Genomic DNA, 22,693 nt, shown 5'->3' on the forward strand with positions numbered 1-22,693 from the left:
GATCAACTTAATGCAAGGTAAGTCCATTCAAAAGTCTGACAGCAGCAAGGAAGAAGCTGCTCTTGAGTCGGTTGGTACGTGACCTCGACCATCACTATCCATAGCTCCAGACTACAACATGAGTGTAAAAGTGTACATTGTCACAGCCATTTAGACTCCTTAAGTGATCTGTAACACAACCTCCACTTAACTCTTTCCTGTATCATATGTTGTTTAGCTATCACTTCTGTTTCTTCAGTGTGGGACTCTGTGCCCATAAAGCACAATATGGGCATTATTATTAACCACCAGAGGCTGCAGCCTGTGCCACTGCATGGCAGGGCTCTCCACCACTCCCCTGTGCATTCCTCCTTATCAGACCAGCTGTCAAGACCATGTACAAGCTACCAGGAACTGCATGTATGATATCAACCCACGCATGAGACATATGAACAATAAAAAAAGTGTAACACGTAACGCTCTATGACTATGGCCTGTTCCCTGGGCAAGGAGCCCAAATTGGTTGCCCTCCTGGGAACTACCTTAACACAAGCCCCAATTTGTTATTCTGGATGGGCCACCTCCAAATTGTTATGCCCCAAGGTGAGGAGGGATGAACTTATTCCCTTTCTTTATTCAACCCCGTTGGTTGATCTCAACAAGATTACTTCAAAATGGATCACTTCCCTTGTGGATCCATTTTCCAAGATCCAATATTTTGTGCTTTAATGGGAGTCAATTTAACCAGGCTTTCCTGAGTTAAAGAGAGAGTGAGCTTATTAGCTACGAGACACAAGAAAAATAATAAAACACATGCACATAGATTAGAAATGAGAAGTGAGTCCAAAAATAAGGAAAAGAAAGGTAAACAAAGCAATCTTTGACTTGTCCATGAGGAGGAGATTGTGAAAAATTGCAGCCGTTTGAGAATCGTGATTCCAGTAGCACTGACCACAGCAGTTGAACAGTTGGTTTTGAGCTGACAGGATCCTGCAGTTTAGCTGGGAAGTTGTCCTGCTTCCTCTTCTCCTTGGCTTTGCTGACTTGGCTTGCTTCAACAATCAGAGAGAAAGTGAGACTTATATTTTCTCCTGCCAGAGCAGGGGGCACTCAGCTGCCTTTGTGTTTCTGCGTCACACTCTAACACACCCAGCACGAATCTAAGCTTTGCATGTGGCTTTTTAGCTCAGTCTTTTGTATATTCTTGGAGGGCAAAAATCCACAAACCGGTCTTGGATATAGCTTACAGGATATATCTCTCCCTTGGTATCACCCACACTGGAGTAATTCAGGCAGTGTCTGAATTTACATTCTCAGAACTTACATCCATAGCCATCTTTGACTTGTGAGTCCATTTTTAAAAACATACATCTTATTTAAAAATTCAGTATGTCCATGCATAATTTAGGGTTTTTCTCCATCATTGTGACATGTAGCCAATGTACGGTGTTCTACAAAACAACAGCAAGCTATAATTACACAACATCTTTAACAAATGACACATTCCAAGGAGCTCCACAAGAACATTATAAACAAAATATGACATCAAATCATGTAAAGGGACATTAGGTCAAGTGTCTGAGTCTTTAAGAAGTGTCTTACATGATGTAGAAAGGCAGAGATGTGTAGAAGGGAATTCCACAGCTTGGGGTCTAGACAACTGAAGGCACGACCTCCAATAAAGAAGTGCTTACAATTAGGAATGCACAAGAGGCCAGTTGTAGAGGACCATAGATATCCCAGAGGGTTGTGAGGTTGGAGGAGATTACAGAGCTAGGAAGGATTTAAGAAAAAGGATGAAAATGTTAAAATCAAAAGATAGCTTGATCAGGAACCAATGTGGATCAGTGAGCCCTGAGATGATAGGGGAGAGGGGTTTGCTGTGACTTAAGACAAGATCAACAGAGGTTTGAATGACCTCAATTTTACAGGGGGTACAATGTGAATGACTAGCCTGGAACACATTGGAATAGTTGAGTATAAAGTTCACAAAAGTGTCTGAACATTCCAACAGCAGATTAACTGAGTCAGGGATAATGTTGAGTGATGTTAAGAAGAAAATAGAGATTAAGGTCTATTTTTACCACTGTTAACTATATCTATTAATAAAACCATATACAGAGAAGCATATGGCACCATATGTGACTTGGCAGCTTACTATCGTGTGAGATGTTGGTTTGCCCCATGGTGATCAACTCTTTGTTAAACATCACAGATGAAGACAGTGCTGGGAAGGTCCAGAATTACTGGCCTCTGTTTTCTCTGGGCTCTCTTCGATCAGCTGATCTGTTTCTCCTTTTCATTGCCACCCCAGACATTGACAACTCTCTCCTAGTTGTAGAGCAACTCCCTGACAAGGATTTGGCACATTTTTATCTGGAGATCTCACACAGACCAGGCTGAACGGCTTTCTGTCAGTTCCAGTAGGTAGATAGAAAGCCTTTGTAGATGAATTGAAGGTACCTAGCTGCAGCAATCATGCCAAACAGTGTTAGCAGCAGAATACAACTCTGTTTCACTCTGACTGTAGCTCCGATATTGGAGGACTGACAATTTCCTCCAGCAACTTAAAGACTGACTCTGTTCACATGGTTGAATGCCTCCACGAGATCAATGAAAGCAAACATAGTGGTCTCCTTTGTTCACTGCATTTTATTTGCAGCCGACTGATTGAGAGGATCACTTTTCTTTATCCTTTCATGGGATGTGGGCGTCGCTGGCTAGGCCAACATTTACATTGCCCATCCCTAACCGCCCCTGAAAAGGTTGTGGTAAGCCACCTTCTTGAACCACTGCAGTCCATGAATTGCAGGAACACCCACAGTGCTGTTCGGGAGGGAATTGTAGGATTTTAACCCAGCGACAGTGAAGGAACGCCAATTATAGTTCCAAGTCAGGATGGTGAGGAGTGTGTTCCTATATATATACGTTTGCTGCCTTTGTCCTTCCAGGTGATAGAGGCTGCAGGTTTGGAAGGTGCTTTCAAAGGAGTCTTGGTGAGTTGTTAATGTTGATTGATGATATTCCAGCTCTGAAAGCACATTGGGATTCGGAGTAATGCGCTCTGTCAGGATTTGCAGTCTGACAAGGACAACAATGGCAAGCACCTTTCCCATGCTGTTCAGCAGGAAGATGCTTCAATAACTGTTGCATTGCTGCAGTCAGCCTAGTTCTTACACAGGGTCACAATCCTTGTATCGCACATATCCCGGGGAACTGCCCCTCTCCCTCCAGTAAAGACAGAGAGGTTTGTGCAGATGCTGAAGGAGTGTCAGCTTCCTGCGCTTGTTGAGCTCAGATGATAGAGCATCAACATCTGGAACTTTGCCTTTGGAAAGCAAGTCAATAGTTTTGCTAAGTTCCTTCATTTTGGATTCAATATCCAGCTCTTCAATGACAGGCCGGTTCTAAATGGTGACCATAGCTTTTGCATGACTGTGTTTTCCCTCGAGTTCCAAGGTAGTGCCCCATCCATCTCTCCAACTATTCATTGCAATCAATGATGACTTCCCCTGCCTTTGTTCTCAAAGGGTTTCTTTTCTTTTGCTGATAAACCTATTGCCTTTTTGATGCCTTCATATGTGCCCTGGCATTCCTTGTGCCCAAGGGCATCTGGATATTCTGGCAACATTTTTACTAGTCGGCATCGGCACACCACCTGTCTGTCTATTGGGCTGTACTTCAAGCAGCTCCTAGTGTATTCAGAGTCCAATCACTCAGATCTCTCCTGTAATTAATGAGAGCAAGTTGCTTGGCTTCAATGATAGGCCCCATCATCGTGATGTTAGCCTCACACCAGTCAGCACCTTTCCACTCTTGCTTCCCATATGTGAGAGTGTGGTATTGTAGGTGCTGTCTCAAAGTATGTTCCAGTTTTGTTCTGCGCCCTGTGTAGGAATGCTGGAGAGTGCCTGATCAATCAATCCAGGAATGATTGGCTCTTATCTGGGTAGGCAGCTGATGTTGATACAAGATTGGAACAACTTTGAATGAAAAATCTTCAAGGGTTGCATCCTAACCCTGGTGCATACCATCTCTATTGCAGTCAGCACTGCGGTAGTCGCGTGTGCTGAGAACGTGGCTGAGAGAACGATGATGATCAGGTCAGGGTGATGCCTACATCTTAATCTTGGATATCTCCAGGAGATTTTGTGGCATGATCTGTTCAAAAAGACAGTGTTAGTTACACAAAGCTCATGGTAGCAGCAAAATTGAAGTAGTCTCTGTCCATCCTCATTTATCTTTCCTAGGCCATGTTAGTTGAGGCAGGAGGGACAAGCCTCATGGTTCACACGTTCATTTACTTGGCGAGGGGGGGGGCGGTCGGCGGAAACGGTGAGGTGGGAAATGTCTGTCTGTCAATCGGTCTGTGTGTGTATGCTGTGAGAAAAGCAGCTGGAAGTTTGCCACATTGAAGAGGAAGCAGTAGCTGAGGCAGGGCCCCAGCAAAAATAGCCAGTTTTTGCAGGAACATCTAAAACACTCTCTCTCTGACTGTGAATGTCGACCCAGCCAACAGAAAGATCACAGCTGGATAAAGAACTGAAATCTCTCCACCAAACTACAGAACACATCAACCAAAGAGTTAACTGTTGGAATCAACCTGTATTAGCTGCAATATGTCACCATCTATTCTTCACAACTCAAGGACTGTTCTATATAACTTTTAATTTATATCTGCTTACAATGGGACTCAATTCTTCTAATCCATATGAATGTGAGATGCATGTGTTTTTTACCATTTAGCCTTACCATTTTAGTAGCTAATAAACTTACTCTATCTTGACTCAAAAAAGTCTGGTTAAATTGGCTCTTCTAAACACTGGGGCAAATTTTTCCATTCTGCCCGCCGCAGGAATCGTAGCAAACGAGGGGCGGACCATTGAAAGCTCCATTTACCTCGGGTGGGATTTTCTGGTTTCAGAGCGAGCGTGGTTGGAAAATCCCACCCAGTGGGTATGGAAAATGTATCCAAGGGAAAGGTAACCTTATTAAATTAAACCTCTTGTTTCTACCAGCAGAGACTGGGCTGAATAAAGTAAGAAGTCTCACAACACCAGGCTAAAATCCAACAGGTTTATTTGGAATCGCGAGCTTTTGGAGCGCTGCCCCTTCATCATCACTCACTTGATGAAGGAGCGGCGCTCCGAAAGTTTGTGATTCCCAATAAACCTGTTGGACTCTAACCTGGTGTTGTGAAATTTCTTACTGTGCCCACCCCAGTCCAACGCCGGCATCTCCACATCATGGGTTGAATAGAGGCATGAAGCCAGTCATCTCTCCTTACCCGGGTTTGTAATAATTTGGGAGGATCCCAGCCAGATGGTGACAAATTGAAGGACCACCAACCTTTGGGGAACCTCAGCTGGGTCTGGTCACAACTGCAGCATGTTGGCAATAACCATATTTGTCATTGGTGTGTGGTCATGAAGGAGATAGAAGTGTTTGTTTTGTCATACAGTCACATATTTCTAAATGACTTGTGCTCATGGGTGGAAATTGTTCATCATGAAAAGTACACACATAATAAATTGATTTTTGTAGTGTTCCTTTCAAGCTGAATTATAATGAAAGTAATTCATAGTCAGGAAATAACACGGCTGAATGTTTTTGCATTTCTTGTGATTAGTTATAATGATAAGATCGTGTCTCATCATTTTTAGTCGGTTAATGCAACATCCTGCAAAGTTAGGGTGGATTACTCAACTCCTTAGTGTACTGACTGTGTGGTACCTCAAATGATGCAATCATAACTAGAACCTGTTGTACAAGTTACTGACACTCCATTCCTGAAAGGGACAAGTGGCTTGTGACTGCTTGATTATTCGAACAACATATTGATAAGTGCAGTAGGTAAGTGATTACTGTCGAAGACTATTTAGACTGTATCTATATCAATGCCATGAGGCCATGAGCTGAACTTTCACTTTGGTAGCAGGAAACAGTGGCCAGTGTTAGTTATGGGTCTTGAACTTGCTTCTGGGGTGGCAGGTTGTGGGAATGGGCACTCTCTGCAGTAAAGCATAAGTAACTGAGAGGATGCTTCAACAAGAAAGAGACCGCTCAATCACTTTCTTTAAGAAATTCAAAATACAAAACAACAGCCAGGCTACCACCCTCGGGGTGGTGGGGACGTAATCCCTTGACTGGGTGACCTTTAGCTGTACCCAAGTTCAGGCTGGAAGAGTCAGGCCTCCCTGATTTATCACTGGATGGCCATCTCCAGAATGTTAAGCTGCCTCCTACCTCACCCCAGCTCCCCTACCCTTTGTTATGTAAGGAAACTAGGATCTGATTGGAAAATACCAGTTGACTTCCATTACTTGCCCTTAAACTAGGTTCTGATAAGCTGCCTGGGGGATGTGAGCATAGGGGGTGGGGGCCATGAATCTGCCTGGGCCAAAATGGTGAAGCCTGGGAATGGTGTCGGGAAGCTGGCACCCCAGTTCCAGTATTTTAAGGCCCCATCTGATGTCCTTCCCAACCTTGGCAGGGCCCAGGCATCCTGCCTCATTCATGTAACATCAACCTTTCTAATCGTCAAGCGAGCATGAGCCAGTCTATTCACACTTCTGTAAGCTGCAAGTTTCTATTGGTTACAATCAGGATATGTAACTCCCACTGTTGCTTTGCATTAATGTCAGAGTTGTAGCCAATTGCCCTGACATTTCCATATTGCCACTGCATCATTAACAGAGGAACTACTGTTACCCCATGTGTTTCCCTCCCTGTCCTTTCAGTGTGTTTCTGTGCTTAATCTATGAGGGATATTAGTGTTGAAAAGCTGAATACTTCACTGTATGGTCCACACGGTGGCAGCATCGGGTATTTTCAGACCTAGCCTGAGGCAGATGTTAAAGTTTGGACGTTTTCAAGTAGTTCAAAGAGCCTGACAAAAATTTCTGTAGATGTACCACTACCCACACACCCCACCGCCCCACTACCACCACCAACCCCCACCCTCTGCCCACTATCCCTTTAATGTCAAAGATTTGTGCCTTTAGCTCTCTGCCTTGCAGAGATAGCCTGGGTCTGAGAGTTACCCTTAGTCAGTAAGTTGCAACTCGCAAACCTATTCACATTGCGGCTTCAGTGGATATTTGGGCATCAATACACTTTGTCCTTGCAGGAGCCACACCAGTGCAAAACCTATCAGTTAATGACTGGTAAATTAGGTACATTCTGACATTCCTGCCGACATATTATTTCACTGTATATGGGTCCTGTGGCAGCACAGCAAATACCACAACATTCCGTGGGAAAGCCAGATCTTTCAGACAGACTGAAATAGTTCAAAAGTAGTTTTGAGTAATTTATCATCTGGACAGATGGACAACAAAGAGAGAACCGAGAGGAAATGGCTGTTGGTGTTAAAAATAACTAATAAAAAATAGCTAACAAAAAATTTCAGAACCAAATAAACATTGGGCCTGATTTTACCAAAACTTCGCGCCCGTTTTCGGGCGTGAAATTGCGGTAAAGTTGGGCATCGGGCCTGTACCGCGATCTGCACCCGATTCCGAGAAGATCGCAGCTTTACCAACACCCGATTCGGGCGTGGGTCCAGCCCGCGCCCGAATCGGGCGGCCTGATGATTTAAATGCATTTGCATGCATTTAAATCGACTTAATGAACCGCGCGCCCAACTCTTTACCATCTTCTGGCCCGATCCGCGTCCGCGCTGTGATCGACCTGCAAAATAAAAGTCTGAAGTCGTCGCTGCAACCTCCGAAGAGCGGGGTCTCTGACCCAGCTCCTCCTCTGGGGGTGGAGGGCGGGGGGGGGGCGGGGGGGGGACACAGATCATCCTCTGGTCGGGGGGGGGATGGTGGGACACAGATCACCCTCTGGTCCGGGGGGGGGGGGGGGGGGGGGGCAGGGGGTGGGGGGGTGGCGGGGGGCTGGTGGGACCCAGGTCATCCTCTGGTTGGGGGGCGGGGAGGGAGGGGGCGGGGGGTCCGCCGCCACTCTGCGGGAGATCCCTCCTCCCCACCGGAGGAATGAATCCCTCCTGCCGGAGTGGACGTGCGGCCAGGCCATCCCACAAAACCTTTAGGATGAAGCGATTCCTCGCTAAGAAGATGAAGCAGAACCGGCCGATTCCACAGTGGATCCGCATGAAAACCGGCTACAAGATCAGTACAAGTCCAAGAGGAGACACTGGAGAAGGACCAAGCTGGGCCTGTAAAGGGATACAGCATCACTGATACACTACCAGCCACAGATTACTCTTCCCTGCCGGGGCAAGAGAGCGGGAGAGGTGGCTGTGGCTGGTAGTGTACCAGTGATGCTGTATCCCTTTACAGGCCCAGCTTGGTCCCCCCGCCCCCCACCCAGAGGATGACCGTCAGAGAGCCGCTCTCTCCGCTTTCTGCTTTTTTTCCTTTCGCGCCCAGGCGCGCTCTGTCAGATTTTTTTCGTACAGCGCATGCACAGTTCAGAGCTCCGATCGGTCCGCCAGCGCTAAGCCCTGCCCACAGCGCAAATTGGACAAGAGCCAGCAAAACACGTATGGGCGCGCTGGAAAGAGAATTCCAGGCATGGATCTATTTGACGCCCGGATTTGGCACTTAGACTCAAAATGATAAAATCAGACCCATTGATTTTGTTAGTTGCACAAATATTGAAAATCTCATCATGTTCTATCGCAATAATTACTGAAAACCAGGGAGTATAAATAGATTCATATGGGGTGAAATCAAACTGCTCAGTATTAGTAATGAATGACTTAATTTGTTTTTGAGGGAAATTTCCCTTAGTACTATCTTAAGAAAAATATTAACATGGGTAAAATAAATAGTTGATGTAAAATTAAAGACTAGAGGAAGCTCACATAAATACATAATTAATGTTGCACTGCATGATTTTAACCTTGTGGAGGTTGAATGTGGAGCATGCAGACTCAGTAGAGAGATGGGGTGCTGGTAGATTGCTGGGAACCTGGACATTTACTGTTACATTCTGTGCACTTTCAGATCTTCAGCTACCAGGGCACGCAACGTCTGGCCACTAAATCAGAATTCCTTTTAAATTGGTCATGATTAGGTAAAAGCTAAAATGGTCACCATCAATAGTCTTCACTTTATTGTGGCAGCTTCTTTTTGAACAAAGTTTTTCCAACTAGCAATTTTTTTCCATGTTCTCTTTCCCTACTATGTTGGAGAAAATATAGGAGAACATCACCTCTATAGAAGGATAGCAGACACACTTCCAAGTCTTTCTGAGGTTCCCTCTACATATTGTAGAGGAAACTGCACCGGCAAAACAAATTAGTTTAGGCAACTTTGGAAATGGTTCAAATTTATATTATTTTTAAATTTACAAATGCATAGCCTTGTATTCTATTGAAAATAATTTCAATAACGAGATTTCAAAAATCACCAATCACATGACCTCTCTCTCCATAATGATTTCAGAAGGTATTTAATGAGCTGATGTCTGAATCAACTGTGGCTATTGCCCCATTGTTTATAATGTACCATGATGATTCATTATCCATCTTGAAGAGATAGGAAAACAGCTTTCTTATAGCTATTCTCCTGGTCAACTTTCTGTCTCACTTGCCTTACAGAAGTGCAAATGTGACGTCCAGTACAGCTTCAGTAAATACTTTCAAGTAGTTATTGACATCAATAGGTGTAAAATTCTATTGAATCATGCCATGATATAAAGAATTATAATTCACATTGGAACTTTGCAGAAACTGGTCAACTTGCGATACCAGCTGCCAGGTGATTTGTGGCAGCCATCTTAAGTCAGTGTCATAGCTTGCTTTTTTAAAGTCCTTTTTAAACAGTTCAATATATATTTGATCAGCCAATTAATTGAAAATTAATATTGCTCATGCACAAGGTACATCATTGTGACAATTGGCTGTAAAGCACTTTGATATACCTGGTGGTTGTGAAAAGTGATATATAAATGCAAGCATTTATTGCTTTTAGAAACATTTGTCTTTACTAATAAATCTTTGGCCTGCCCAATAATCTAACTCATTCGCAAAGGAACATGGACGTTCACTTTCAATGTGTTCCCTTCCCCCAACTCCCATCCCATTGTTTTAGACTTCACTATCACTTCCATGCTCCATTATCTGCTCTCTTCCAAAGATGTACTATGGCCAGTCAGGATAGATTTGTTATCAGATTTTCCCTCCCCAAAGGAAAATATCTCATATCTGCAGGTATCTTCTTTTATGGACTCATGATGTGGAGATCCCGGTGTTGGACTGGGGTGGGCACGATAAGAAGTCTCACAACACCAGGTTAAAGTCCAACAGGTTTATTTTTCCTTCCATCTCACCTGATGAAGGGGCAGCGCTCCGAAAGCTCGTGATTCCAAATAAACCTGCTGGACTTTCACCTGGTGTTGTGAGACTTCTCAGGAAAAGTCAAGAACTTACTATATGTGGAATCATGGCCATACCTCTGTTATGAAAACATTTCCCCTTTGTGCAATCACATTACATTGGCTAGGCCCTCTAAGAGTTGTCAAACCTTTTTAGCAAAGAGCTAAAAGAAAAAGCACATCTGCCCAAAATTTCTTTCATCAAAATGTGTTGACTTCACTGGTTTGAATTAAATATCAATAACCTTTAAATTCTGTCATTTGCCATCCTCTCTAATAACAACCTGAAGTAACCTCATAACCCTCGTTTTTATCTCACATATTTGTTAATATTTGCTCTTTGTTCAAGAGATGCCATCACTGATTATTACACTGATTATTCCAACAGTGATCATACATGTTGCTCAATTGGGTACATGCTTTAATTGTGCCCTTAACCACTGTGACATGGAAAATGAGGAGAGGCTTCCATTATCTCAGCATTTCTAAACAGGAGGTGAATCAGCCAGATGCAGGAACATCAGACGAGAAGAGGGTTGTGTTCCTCTCTCATTGTAAAACTACTGATCCATATTCAATGCAAAGTTCACGCATGAAGAGTAGTGATACGGGAAAAGTGCCAAAGGAATGTTGACATTAAAAAAATGACTTAACATATATAGTGTTTTAATGACTACTGGACAACTCAAAGTACTTTACAACCAATGAAGTACTTTTTTTTAAAGTGCACTTAGTGTTGTCATGCAGGAAACGTGGCAAACAACATGTACTCAGCAAACTCCCACAAACATCAACATGGTAATGAGCAGATAATCCCTATTTTTCTTTGATCTTGATTGAGAACGAAATATTGGCCAGGACGCCAGGGATAACTCCCCAGCTCTGCTTTGAGATTGTGCCAAAGAATCATATATGTCCACCCAAACAGCGAGATGAGGCTTCAGCCTAACATCTCATCTGAAAGACAACAGCTCTGACAGTGCAGCACTCCCGCAGTACTGACCCTCTGACAATGCAGCACTTCCTCAGTACTGACCCTCTGACAGTACAGTACTCCCTCAGTACTGACCCTCTGACAGTGCAGCACTCCCTCAGTACTGACCCTCTAACAGTACAGTACTCCCTCAGTACTCACTCTCCAACAGTGCAGAACTCCCGCAATACTGACTCGCTGACAGTGCAGATCTCCCTCAGTACTGACTCTCCACCAGTGCAGCACTCCCTCAATACTGACCCTCCGACAGTGCAGCACTCCCTCAGTACTGACCCTCTGACAGTGCAGTGCTCCCTCAGTACTGACCCTCTGACAGAACAGTACATCCTCAGTACTGACCCTCTGACAGTGCAGCACTCTCTCAGTACTGCCTCTCCAACAGTGCAGCACTCCCTCAGTACTGACTCTCTGACAGTGCAGCACTCTCTCAGTACTGACTCTCCAACAGTGCAGCACTCCCTCAATACTGACTCTCTGACAGTGCAGTACTCCCTCAGTACTGACCTTCTGACAGTGCAGAGCTCCCTCAGTACTGACCCTCTGACAGTGCAGTATTCCCTCAGTACTGCCCTTCTGACAGTGTAGAGATCCCTCAGTATTGACCCTCTGACTGCAGTACTACTCCATCAGGACTGCCCATGTGACAGTACAGTACTCCCACCAAACTGACCCTCTGACAGGACAGCATTCCTCCAGTGCTGACCATCTAACAGAGCAGTACTCCATCAGTACTGACCCTCCGACAGTGCAGCACTCCCTCAGTACTGACCCTCCGACAGTGCAGCACTCCATCAGTACTGACCCTCCGACAGTGCAGCACTCCATCAGTACTGACCCTCTGACAGAGCAGTACTCCCTCAGTACTGACCCGCCGACAGTGCAGCACTCCCTCAGTACTGACCCTCCGACAGTGCAGCACTCCCTCAGTACTGACCCTCTGACAGTGCAGCACTCCAGTGCTGACCCTCTATGCTCAAGCCTGGTGTGGGACTTGAGCGAGAACGCTAGTGATTTGGAGGTCAGCATGCTACCTACCAACTGAGCCTCAGCTGATCCTTCAAGGAAGTGGAAAGGTTTCATTTGCATTTGCTATTGGTACATATATCGAAAAAGCATTCCATCATTACATTTCTCTTTCCAATCCTTTCCTGCAACAGTATTTCTCATTTGGAATTATTCCTTTCAGAGAAAGAAACAATCAGTAGTGGCTAGTCGTGTTATTTTTCTGCTCTGTAAAGGGGTCGGTTTTACACTGGAGCATGTAGTGCATGGTATTGAAACATTTGGGGCGGGATTCTCCAATCTCATTCGTTCCCACCCCACTGCCGGTGGCAATGGAGAATTTGACGCTCAGCCAAAACTACATTCACTGCAGCGGGACTGGAGAATCCCAGCCACGGACGAAGTTGGAAAATTCCATTCACTGCAGCAGGACTGGAGAATCCCAGCCACGGACGAAGTTGGAGCTTTCCGGTGTCAGAGTTTGTCAACTGTTATGCTGCACTTGAGCTGCCTCGTGCCCTTCCTCATTTATCACTATCAGCATATCCATCCATTCCTTTTTCCACTCACATTGCATCATTTATTTTAATTGTGCTTTTTTAGGGATTGAATCTTTGATTTTCAGTCTGCACCCCCCAAGTTGATGAAATACACTTGGTTCGATATACACAATTTACGACTGATTGGGATTCCTGCCCCTCCTATACCAATAGCCATAGTTGGAGAAGGTGATACACTTTGTCCATTTTGGCAAGAAGAACAGACTAGCGATAAATGGAGGGATAGTGCAGAATATGTTGATAGATCTAGGTGTCCTAATACAGGAATCACAAAAAGTTAGTATGCAGGTACAGCAAGTGATTAGGAAGGCTGATGGAATGTTGGCATGTATTGTGAGGGGAATGGAATAAAAGTGGGGATATTTTGCTGCAGTTGTACAGGTGGGTGGATTTTCTGGCCCCGACACTGGTGGGCATCGGTGTGGGTGGGATGGCAACATTTGGAGTGCCATTAAAATCCCCGCCCACATGTTGACTACTGTGCACAGTTTTAGCCTCCTTATTTGAGAAAGGACATAATTGCATTGGAAGCAGTTCAGAGGAGGTTCATTTTACTGATTTCTGGGATGGGGGTGTTATGAGGCAAAATTGGACAGGCTGGGCCTGTATCTATTGGTATTTAGAAGAATGAGACATGATCGTTCCGTAAACTATATAATATCCTGAGGGAACTTGACAGGGCGAATCTTGAAAGGATGTTTCCCCTTGCAGGAGAGACTTGAATTAGGAAACTTAGTTTAAAAATAAGGGGTCTCCAGCTTAAGACAGAGATGAGGAGAACTTTATTTCTTCCAGAGGATTGTGAGTCAATGGAACCTTTCCGCAGAGAGTGGTAGAGGCAAGTTCATTGAATATTTCTAAGACAGACATGGATTCTTGGCTAACAAAGGGAGTCAAAGGGCATTGACGGTAGGTGGAATGTGGAGTTGGGGCCACAATTAGATCAGCCATGATCTTATCAAATGGAAGAATAGGCTCAAGGGGCCGAATAGCCAACCCCTGCTAATCTGTATGTTCGGACATGTGGATGTTTCACTCCCAGTAGATCAACAAACACATTATAACTGGATTCCAAACAAATTTCCAGTCAATGTTTTATATTTTGTTCTTATGATTCTCAGGTGATCCTGACAAGGATACTGAACGTCAACCGTTAAGAGTGGGAGTCTATTCCAAAGTCATCACAATGTTGCATATACATGTTTTATGCGCTTTTCTCACTTCTCCAAATGCACCTATACTATTCACTTTAACCACTCCTTGTGGTGTCAGGTTCTCTATTCTTGCATCTCTCTGGGTATTGAGGTTTCTCCTGACGTGCAAAGCGCCAGTTCCAAAATATATCACTTGTGATTAAGGCACCCAGTGACAATAGCAGCTAACCACTGTATTCCCAATCTGGAAGTCATGAGATTGATTGTGATTTTTGTCTGAATTCCCACCGCCTCCTTTTCTCAAAATGAATGAATCATAACAATACCTCATTCACACAGCTTCCATGTTCCTGTCATTTCATTGGGGGGAGATGGAAAGACTTACATTAATGCCCTGCCTTCCTTGACCTCAAAACTTCCCCATGTGCTTCACAGCCAATGAAGTACATTTGTAACTGTAAATGCTATTGTAACATAAGAAATGCAATAGTCTAATTGTGCACAGCAAGCTCCCACAAACATCAGAGACAACGATTCAATAATCTGGTCTAGTGCTGTTGGCTTAAAGATAAAGCTTGGCCTGGACACTGGGGAGAAGTTCCCTGCCCTTCTTTATAATAGTGCCCTGGGGCATTTTACATCCATCGGAGAGGACAGACCAGGTTTAATATCTGATCCCAAAGTCGACACTTCCAATAGTGCAGCGCTCCCTCAGTATTGCACTAGGTAAAAGCCTGGACAGTGTGGACAATAATCACAGGATAAATTAAGTAAATTAAGCTTTTTGTGTGGGGAGGAATTTTGGACCAAAATGATTGAAGTTCAAAGGAAGAGGGAATAGATGAAAATAACTGGATGGGCTCAGTGAATACTGATTTAATTTCTTTTTTGCTGCTTTTGCAATGACTTTTACTATCCAAGATAATTTAGAGCATAAATAATGAATGATCCCAAAATCCACCCTAAATTACAATACTGTCCAAAATCCCATGCAGCACTGGTCAAGGATGGCATGGTGGCACAGTGGTTAGCACTGCTACCTCACAGTGCCAGGGACCTGGGTTCAATCCCAGCCTCAGATCACTGTCTTTGTGGAGTATGCACATTCTCCCCACATCTGCGTGGGTTTCCTCTGGGTGCTCCAGTTTCCTCCCACAATCCAAAGATGTGTAGGTTAGGTGGATTGGGAGATTAGTAGGGTAAATACATAGGGTTACGGGGATGGGGCCTGGGTGGGATTGTTATTGGTGTAGGCTCAAAGGGCCGAATGGCCTTCTTCTGCACTGTAGGGATTCTAAGTTTCTAATGGTAAATGCCTCAACATTGCATAGTTTACAAAAATTCAGCTCTTAAGTGGTGAATAATCCATCTTGGGTTTTGATTTGAAAGCAAAACACTGCAGATGCTGGAATCTGAAACAAAAACCGAAAAGGCTGGAAAATCTCAGCCGGTTTGACAGCATCTGTGGAGAGAGAGAATAGAGCCAACGTTTCGAGTTGACTCGAAGGGTCATCCAGGCTCGGAAGGGTAGCTCTGTTCTCTCTCCACAGATGCTGTCAGACTGGCTGAGATTTTGGGGCTTTGATTTGGTCTTTTTAGCATTCTCTTAAAACTTGAAAACATGTAAATAAAGGAGTAGCTCTGGGGAACAACAGTGCAGCACAGACAAGTTGGTTCTTGCATCTTAAAAGCAAAAGGGAAGAGTTTTAAATGGACAGAAACTGCCTGCCTTTTCTAACTGCAGTGCAGTTTGTACCAAAGTTACCTGCAATATCATATGATGCATGGCTAGCATACCTAAAGGTGAGCAGCCTATTTTGTTTGCGTCCAGAATTACAAGAATTTAGCACAGGACGGGTCACACCTTTAAAAGAATTCACATAATGTTAATGCTTTCTAATCTAATTTCCTGTGGCTGCCTATTGACACAATGCTTGCTTTCTCTCAATGAGCCAAAAATATGGTTTGTGTCCTTAGTTGCTGTTGTCATGCAATCCTAATCTTGTTTCGCCTGAGGCAGTCCGAACAGAGTATTGCTGAGGTTCGTACGTCAACACTGTACTAAATAAGGTTCCCCTATCTTAGAACTGGTTCTTGCTTGTTATACAATAACAAATCACTACAGGTACAGCTCATCCACGCCCACTGGCTCAACGTCAGCCTGAGTGCATAAATAGAGAAGCAGGCAAGGAGAGAGGGCAGAAGCTAATAGCTCTTGGCAGAGATAGCAACTGGAGTATAATCGTAAAAACTGAGCTGCAGTTCTCGGTGAGGAAAAACTTGCAAAGCGATCTGATCCTGCTCGTGCAACAGAAACCTTCTCCAAGCAGAATATAAAACAAAAGTCACAAGACAAGATGCCAGCAAACATAAAAGAGCACAGCTTGTAAGTAATAAGTAACCTTTTAAGCCTCAAACTGGTTGTTGCGCAGACCTCCGTAAAGCTATTTGTATATTTGTCAGGCACTCGGGCAAATACATAAGATAATGAGGTTCTTCTAGTGCATGCTGTGCGAAAAATCATTTGCATTTTCAAAACTCTTGCCCAGTCTCTTCAGCTGGGCAGGGTGTCATGTGAGCAGTGGATCAAACTTGGCTGGGATTTTGCCATTACCTGCTGACACTCAGTGACAAGCTTTGTGCATGATTAGTTGTCACTTGGCTGAGATATCAGAAGGCAACTGGCTTGTCTGGGGCACAAAGGTTCCTCATTGTTTCTGTGCATAAGTAAAAGGGCAGTCAAGATAATCCGCCAGAATCTTGCACAATGATGGCTTTAGTCCAGTGCTTTGCCAACATTTTGAAGAAAAATAACGTAACTTCCTTAATTAAAAAGGCAAACCAAAAATGATTGATACAAAAACAATGCTTATAGCATTAAGTTGAAAATTAATTTTAGGAAATGGGCAGATATTGCATTGCATGGCTCTTGGAGACAACACTGAGTTTTGTCTTACCTGTTTGCTCATTTATTTGTGAAGGGACATCAGTAAGTGTTGCTCTTAAAGTTGAGCTGGAAAGGAATAAGATGGATATGTGATAACTAATGCTGCGTAGCTAATGTAAATACAATACAAGGCCACTTGCAGTGGCTTTCCCTGCGTTATTCTTAATGTTAATGATTTTCTTTCACAGCATTAAAGGGCTGAAGAACCGATGTTCGCACCTTTTGCATCATCAGAAAACTGATTCTTCTGAACAATTGACAGTCAAATCGAGAGAGGCAAAACTAACGTTGAAGTAAGTTACTGTGATTAACTACACTTCAGTGCTCTCTGAGGTTTAATTAAAATGTAAGAACTATTCATTTATAATCTGTTCTCAAGCAAAAGCATCAATATTTATTTTATTTCTACTTTATCCACAGTCCCTCCCACGAAGAAGTATTGAAGTGGGCTGAATCTCTGGACAACCTACTGGCTCATAAATGTAAGCAGCTTATACAAATAGCTTTCTAGACTATCCCACTCTTGTTCAAAATGAAACAGTTACAGATAAACAATCCCTCACAGCCCTGCCTTTTAAATATGGGTCTTCAATAAGAAAGTATGACTTAACTTAATAAAAATTCACTGAAGTGGTAATAAGTTAAGGAAAATGATATTAATATCAAAATATTTCACGTTATAAGTAATAACATTGTTCTCCGTCCCTTAGCAATATGTGGCATTGCAAACCTCGTTGCATATGTCAAAACTGCAGCCACCTGTACAAAATGGAAAGGCTGCATTAGCCTATAGTGTAGAATTGTTCTTGAGTTCTCCATGAAAGCAGCTCCTTAGTGTTTATTTTCTGAACTATGGCAAAGTGCCATGTTGTTGACTATGGGTAGGGCACAGAGGCAGGCTACAAGTGGATCAAACTCCATGCTGTTGATCAAACTCCATGCTAGGCACCGAGCCAGCTGAGCTAACTGGCCCAGTATAGGCTCAATACAGCAATAATCAAAGATATTGGGATCAATCAATAGGGTAAACATTGTAGATTAATGTTGTTAGTGTAGGTTTTTCAATGTAATGTAATCACTGTGACAAAGGAATAAAGTTGCAACAGTGACTAATGTCTCATTTTCCTTTATTCTTTCTAGATGGCCTGATTGCTTTTAAAACCTTCCTCAAATCAGAGTACAATGATGAGAACATTGAGTTCTGGCTGGCTTGTGAGGACTACAAGAAAATTAAGTCACCCACCAAACAAGCCTGCAAAGCAAGGAAGATCTTCTCAGATTTTGTTGAACCAATGTCTCCAAAAGAGGTAATTACTGTCCTATCGCCCTTATTTTTTATGGGGCTTACTTCATAGAAAACTGTTCAAACTTAAATGTCTAAGGAATTAATGATGACAATCGAATGCCCGCCAGTGCTGGCTGCATGTGTCACATACATGTTACTGAGCCGCACATCAATGCAAAGGCAATAAGTACATGACCATTGGTCTGAGCTTCTCTTCGCAAAAAATAGTTAATAATTACTGAAGATTAAATACTTCAATGTTACTCGATGATGTAAACCAATCATTAATGAATACTATGATTTTTTTTCCAATCAGATCAATTTGGATTACTACACCAAAGACGCGGTCTCTAAAAATGTGCAACATCCAACCTACACATGCTTTGAAGCAGCACAAAAGAAGATCTATGGTCTGATGGAAAACAACGGCTACAGCAGGTTCCTTCAATCAGATATCTACCAGAACATACTCAATAATAGCCATGACAATCATGAAACATGAATGCTGTTACTCTTCGCAAGAGCAGATGCTGGTCTCTTATGGAGATGTATTTTCTGCTGTGAATAAAGTATTTGGTGTGATGTCAAATAACACCAGAATGCTTGTCCTTATAACTGATAGGACACAGAACGGAAAGGTCAAGCCTGGGATGTAGAAAGCATGACAGAGAGGATCAAGAGAGTCCTGTCACAAACCATGGCGGGCAGAAGGCTCAGTTCCCTTCGACTGGGCTGAGCTTCAAGCCTTGGTGTGCAATGCTGCAGATGGCTGCCAAGCAGGGCCAGGTATCTGCCCACAGAGTAGAAGGCAACAGAATAAGGTGGAGAGTCTCCTGGCCAACTGAGGTCTTTGAGGAGCAGACCTGGGAGAAAGGGTGAACCAGAGAGCACAGGAAATGAGGGCAATGAGAGGATCTATTAGCAGGGTATCTGTGCTCTAAAAATGCATTAACACCCTGAGAATACCATTCCTCCACCAGTGTGAGGATTTATGTACTTACACAGTTAAATACCTCAATCTTGCAACATGTTTATCTGGCAGTGGAGAATGTACAACCTGCATCTAAAATCTCTAACAAGATTGGATTTGTGCTTCTAAGCACAGAGTTGGGTGTCAGGTTTAAAAGGATTAACCAGGTGCACACTCCCATTGACAGGTTAAAATGTTTTGGGGTTTTGCTATTACAAAGGAAAGGGTTAACTATACTGAGTTCTTGTTACATTGGTTCTGTATAATGCAACACTGCCAATCACTTCAATGTTAAACAGTGATGAGCTACAAAATGCAATGTGTGTCTGTGTGTTTCTTTACATAAGACAATGCCATCCTGCGTGATGGACAAGCCCCCTCTGAATACTGAATGAAACTATACTTCTTTAAGAGGGGCTTAAATGATTCAGAGATCTGATTTAAAATGTTTTAAAAATGCTATTTCCGGAATTGTGTTCTAGTTTGTTTCGTGAACAATTGTTTTCGAATCAACTTGCATCTGTAGTTCCAATGAAGGTCACCAATAAAGTTATTTGAATTGCATTCAATAATGCACCAATTCTTTTGTCTTTTCATGATTGATTTAGGAAGAGTTCTTGGCTACGCTTGCGGTGCAATAACTTATTGCAAGATAATAAAGCTGTGGAAAAATTTAGTCCTCGATTCACGAAAAGCAATTATCTGGTCGCCAATGCCAGTGAAACTGGAGAATTTGGTGCTCAGCCCTACCTCCATTCACTGCAGCGGGACCAGAGAATCCCAGCCTCGGGTCAGGTCAGAGAATTTCGGCCACCATATTGCTATTTGTGGGACCTTGCTGTGTGCAAATTGGCAGCTGTATTCTCTACATTACAATAGAAATTACACTTCAAAAGTTCTTCATTGGTTCTAAAATGCTTTTGGGTTGAGGACGGTGCTATATAAATAATTATTTTGGTTGGAAGAATGAGGAGAGGCAATATGAACTAAAAGGTACAATGTTACATGAACCGCAGGTATTGATGCGATGTCCCAAAACTGGCAACCTTGGGACTGAGTCTGGGCTAAATTTCAGACCTTGCCGGTTTTTGGGTCATGAGGTACAGGTTGGGTTAGGTTGATCGAGCCGAGCCAGATTGGTTGGAGCAAGAGTCCCTCGGGCTACTCGGAACATGCAAAAAGACTGTCACATCACCGCATCAATGCAACACCTAGCCAAAGATGTCAGTAAATAATTTTACTCATTTCAGAAGAATTAAGATTTATGCATCTTGTTAAAATGTCTGGCTTTCAGACATGGGCAGCACGGTGGCACAGTGGTTAGCATTGCTGCCTCACAGTGCCAGGGACCCAGGTTCCATTCTGACCTCGGGTGATTGTCTGTGTGGAGTTTGCACATTCTCCCCGTGTCTGCGTGGGTTTCCTCTGGGGGCTCTGGTTTCCTCCCACACTCCAAAGATGTGTGGGTTAGGTTGATTGGCCATGCTCAATTGCCCCTTAGTGTCAGGGGGATTAGCAGGGTAAATACGTGGGGTTACGGGGATAGGGCCTGGGGGGATTGTGGTCAGTGCAGGCTCGATGGGCCAAATAGCCTCCTTCTGCACTGAGGGGATTCTGTGATTCTGTGATCTCTGGCTTTTGGATAGCCAGTTTTCAGGCACAGGGTGGGATTTTCCAGTCATTGCCATCCCAAGATCAGACATTCCCATCTGAGGTCCGTCAAATTTCCCGACCTTCGTGCGATGGGAGGGACCGGAAAGTATACCCCACTGTATCTGTACAGAAAGACTTTGGGATGTCCAGAAACAAATCTTTGAAGGTGACAAAACAAGTTGAGGTGACTGTTATACATACTGGATCCATGGCAGTATAAATAGAGGCATAGAATACAAAAGCAAGTAAGATATACTCAAGCTTTATCATTCACTGGCACATGGTGTTCAGCTTTGGGCACCGCACTTTAGGAAGTCTGTCAAGGCTTTGGGGAGGGTGGAGAGGAGATTCACTTGAACGTTACTGGTGATGAAAGATTCCCGTTACATCAGACTACAGAAACTGGAGTTGTTCTCCTTATAGTGCAGAGCAGATTTCAGGGAGGTTTGATAGAGGTGTTCAAATTCATAAATGGTACATGAACAGAAACTGTTTTAAGGAGCAGGAAAGTTTGTAAGCAGGGGACACAAATTGAAGGTGATTGACCAAAACACCAGAAGCTCCTTTAAGGTGATTTGTTTTTACACAGTGAGTTGTTGTGATCTTATGAATCTTCCACACCTTAAAGTAGGGTAGAACAGATTCAATAAGAACTTTCAACATGGAATTGGATAGAAGGTGATGGGGAAAGGGGGGTGGGGCGGGGGGGGGAGGGGTGGGTGGTGTGAATGAGACAAATTGGCTAGCTTTCACTGCAGGCCCAATCGGCCTCCTTCTGGGTTATATCATCCTATGATTCTACAAATGCATTTCCTAGTCCTACCTCAATAAATAAGGAATTCAAGAAAGTCAGGTGGTGTGAAGGTGGGCTGGTGGGCTTCATTACGTGGAGATGCCGGCGTTGGACTGGGGTAAACACAGTAAGAAGTTTAACAACACCAGGTTAAAGTCCAACAGGTTTATTTGGTAGCAAAAGCCATACAAGCTTTCGGAGCTGCAAGCCCCTTCTTCAGGTGAGCGGGAATTTGTGAATGTTTGTGAACAGAATTCCCACTCACCTGAAGAAGGGGCTTGCAGCTCCGAAAGCTTGTGTGGCTTTTGCTACCAAATAAACCTGTTGGACTTTAACCTGGTGTTGTTAAACTTCTTACTGGGCTTCATTACCACACAGGATAGTTGAAGTATCAGAGATGCACCTAAAGAAAGGCTGGTAAGTACACGGAGAAGAAAGGAATGGAAAGATGGGTAGATAGGGTTAGATAGTGGGGGGAGGAGATCTAGTGTTAGATAGTGGGGGGAGGAGATCTAGTGTTAGATAGTGGGGGGAGGAGATCTGTTGGACAGAAAGACCAGCTTCTGTTAGATGTCATTCCATGTAAGTGTGATTAGTTAACTCAGCACAAAACCAGAGATTAAACTTGATACTGTCTTGATCTATACTGTTCTGGGCCAAATCACTTAGTGTGGTCACAAACTGAGCAATGTGTGGATTTCAACACACAATCAGTAACTCTTCATTCCAGAAGTGAAGTTGTTAATCAGTCAGGAGGATACTCAGAATGACAAATTCAGACACGCCCATTCATTCTTTACTATTAGGAAATAACCTTTATTGTAATGGAAAAATGGGCAGCAGCTTGGCACGCTGTCGGCTGAATCAAGTACAGGTGACACAACTGGAATGGTGCATACAGACTGTGACTCATCCTCCAAAGTATATGGTGTGGCTATCATGCCTATCTGATAAAAAAAACTGCAACTTTATTTCGAAAGCAACCTGTCATGGTTTATCGGTGACTGGT

The 22,693-nt window shown here is 43.6% G+C and overlaps 1 protein-coding gene across 1 annotated transcript; it reads left to right on the plus strand.

Annotated features, from left to right (window-relative positions):
• The first annotated feature begins 10,780 nt into the window (after nucleotides 1-10,780).
• Nucleotides 10,781-19,687, plus strand: LOC144497742 (regulator of G-protein signaling 8-like). The gene is given in 7 exon segments (XM_078219180.1): nucleotides 10,781-10,880; nucleotides 16,162-16,368; nucleotides 16,371-16,422; nucleotides 17,172-17,276; nucleotides 17,404-17,465; nucleotides 18,124-18,290; nucleotides 18,585-19,687. Coding segments are annotated over 7 exon segments (879 nt in total). The 3' UTR covers nucleotides 18,771-19,687.
• The last annotated feature ends 3,006 nt before the right edge of the window (nucleotides 19,688-22,693 follow it).

The sequence above is a fragment of the Mustelus asterias genome, chromosome 8 (genome assembly GCF_964213995.1).
Source record: "Mustelus asterias chromosome 8, sMusAst1.hap1.1, whole genome shotgun sequence".
Taxonomy (NCBI): domain Eukaryota; kingdom Metazoa; phylum Chordata; class Chondrichthyes; order Carcharhiniformes; family Triakidae; genus Mustelus; species Mustelus asterias.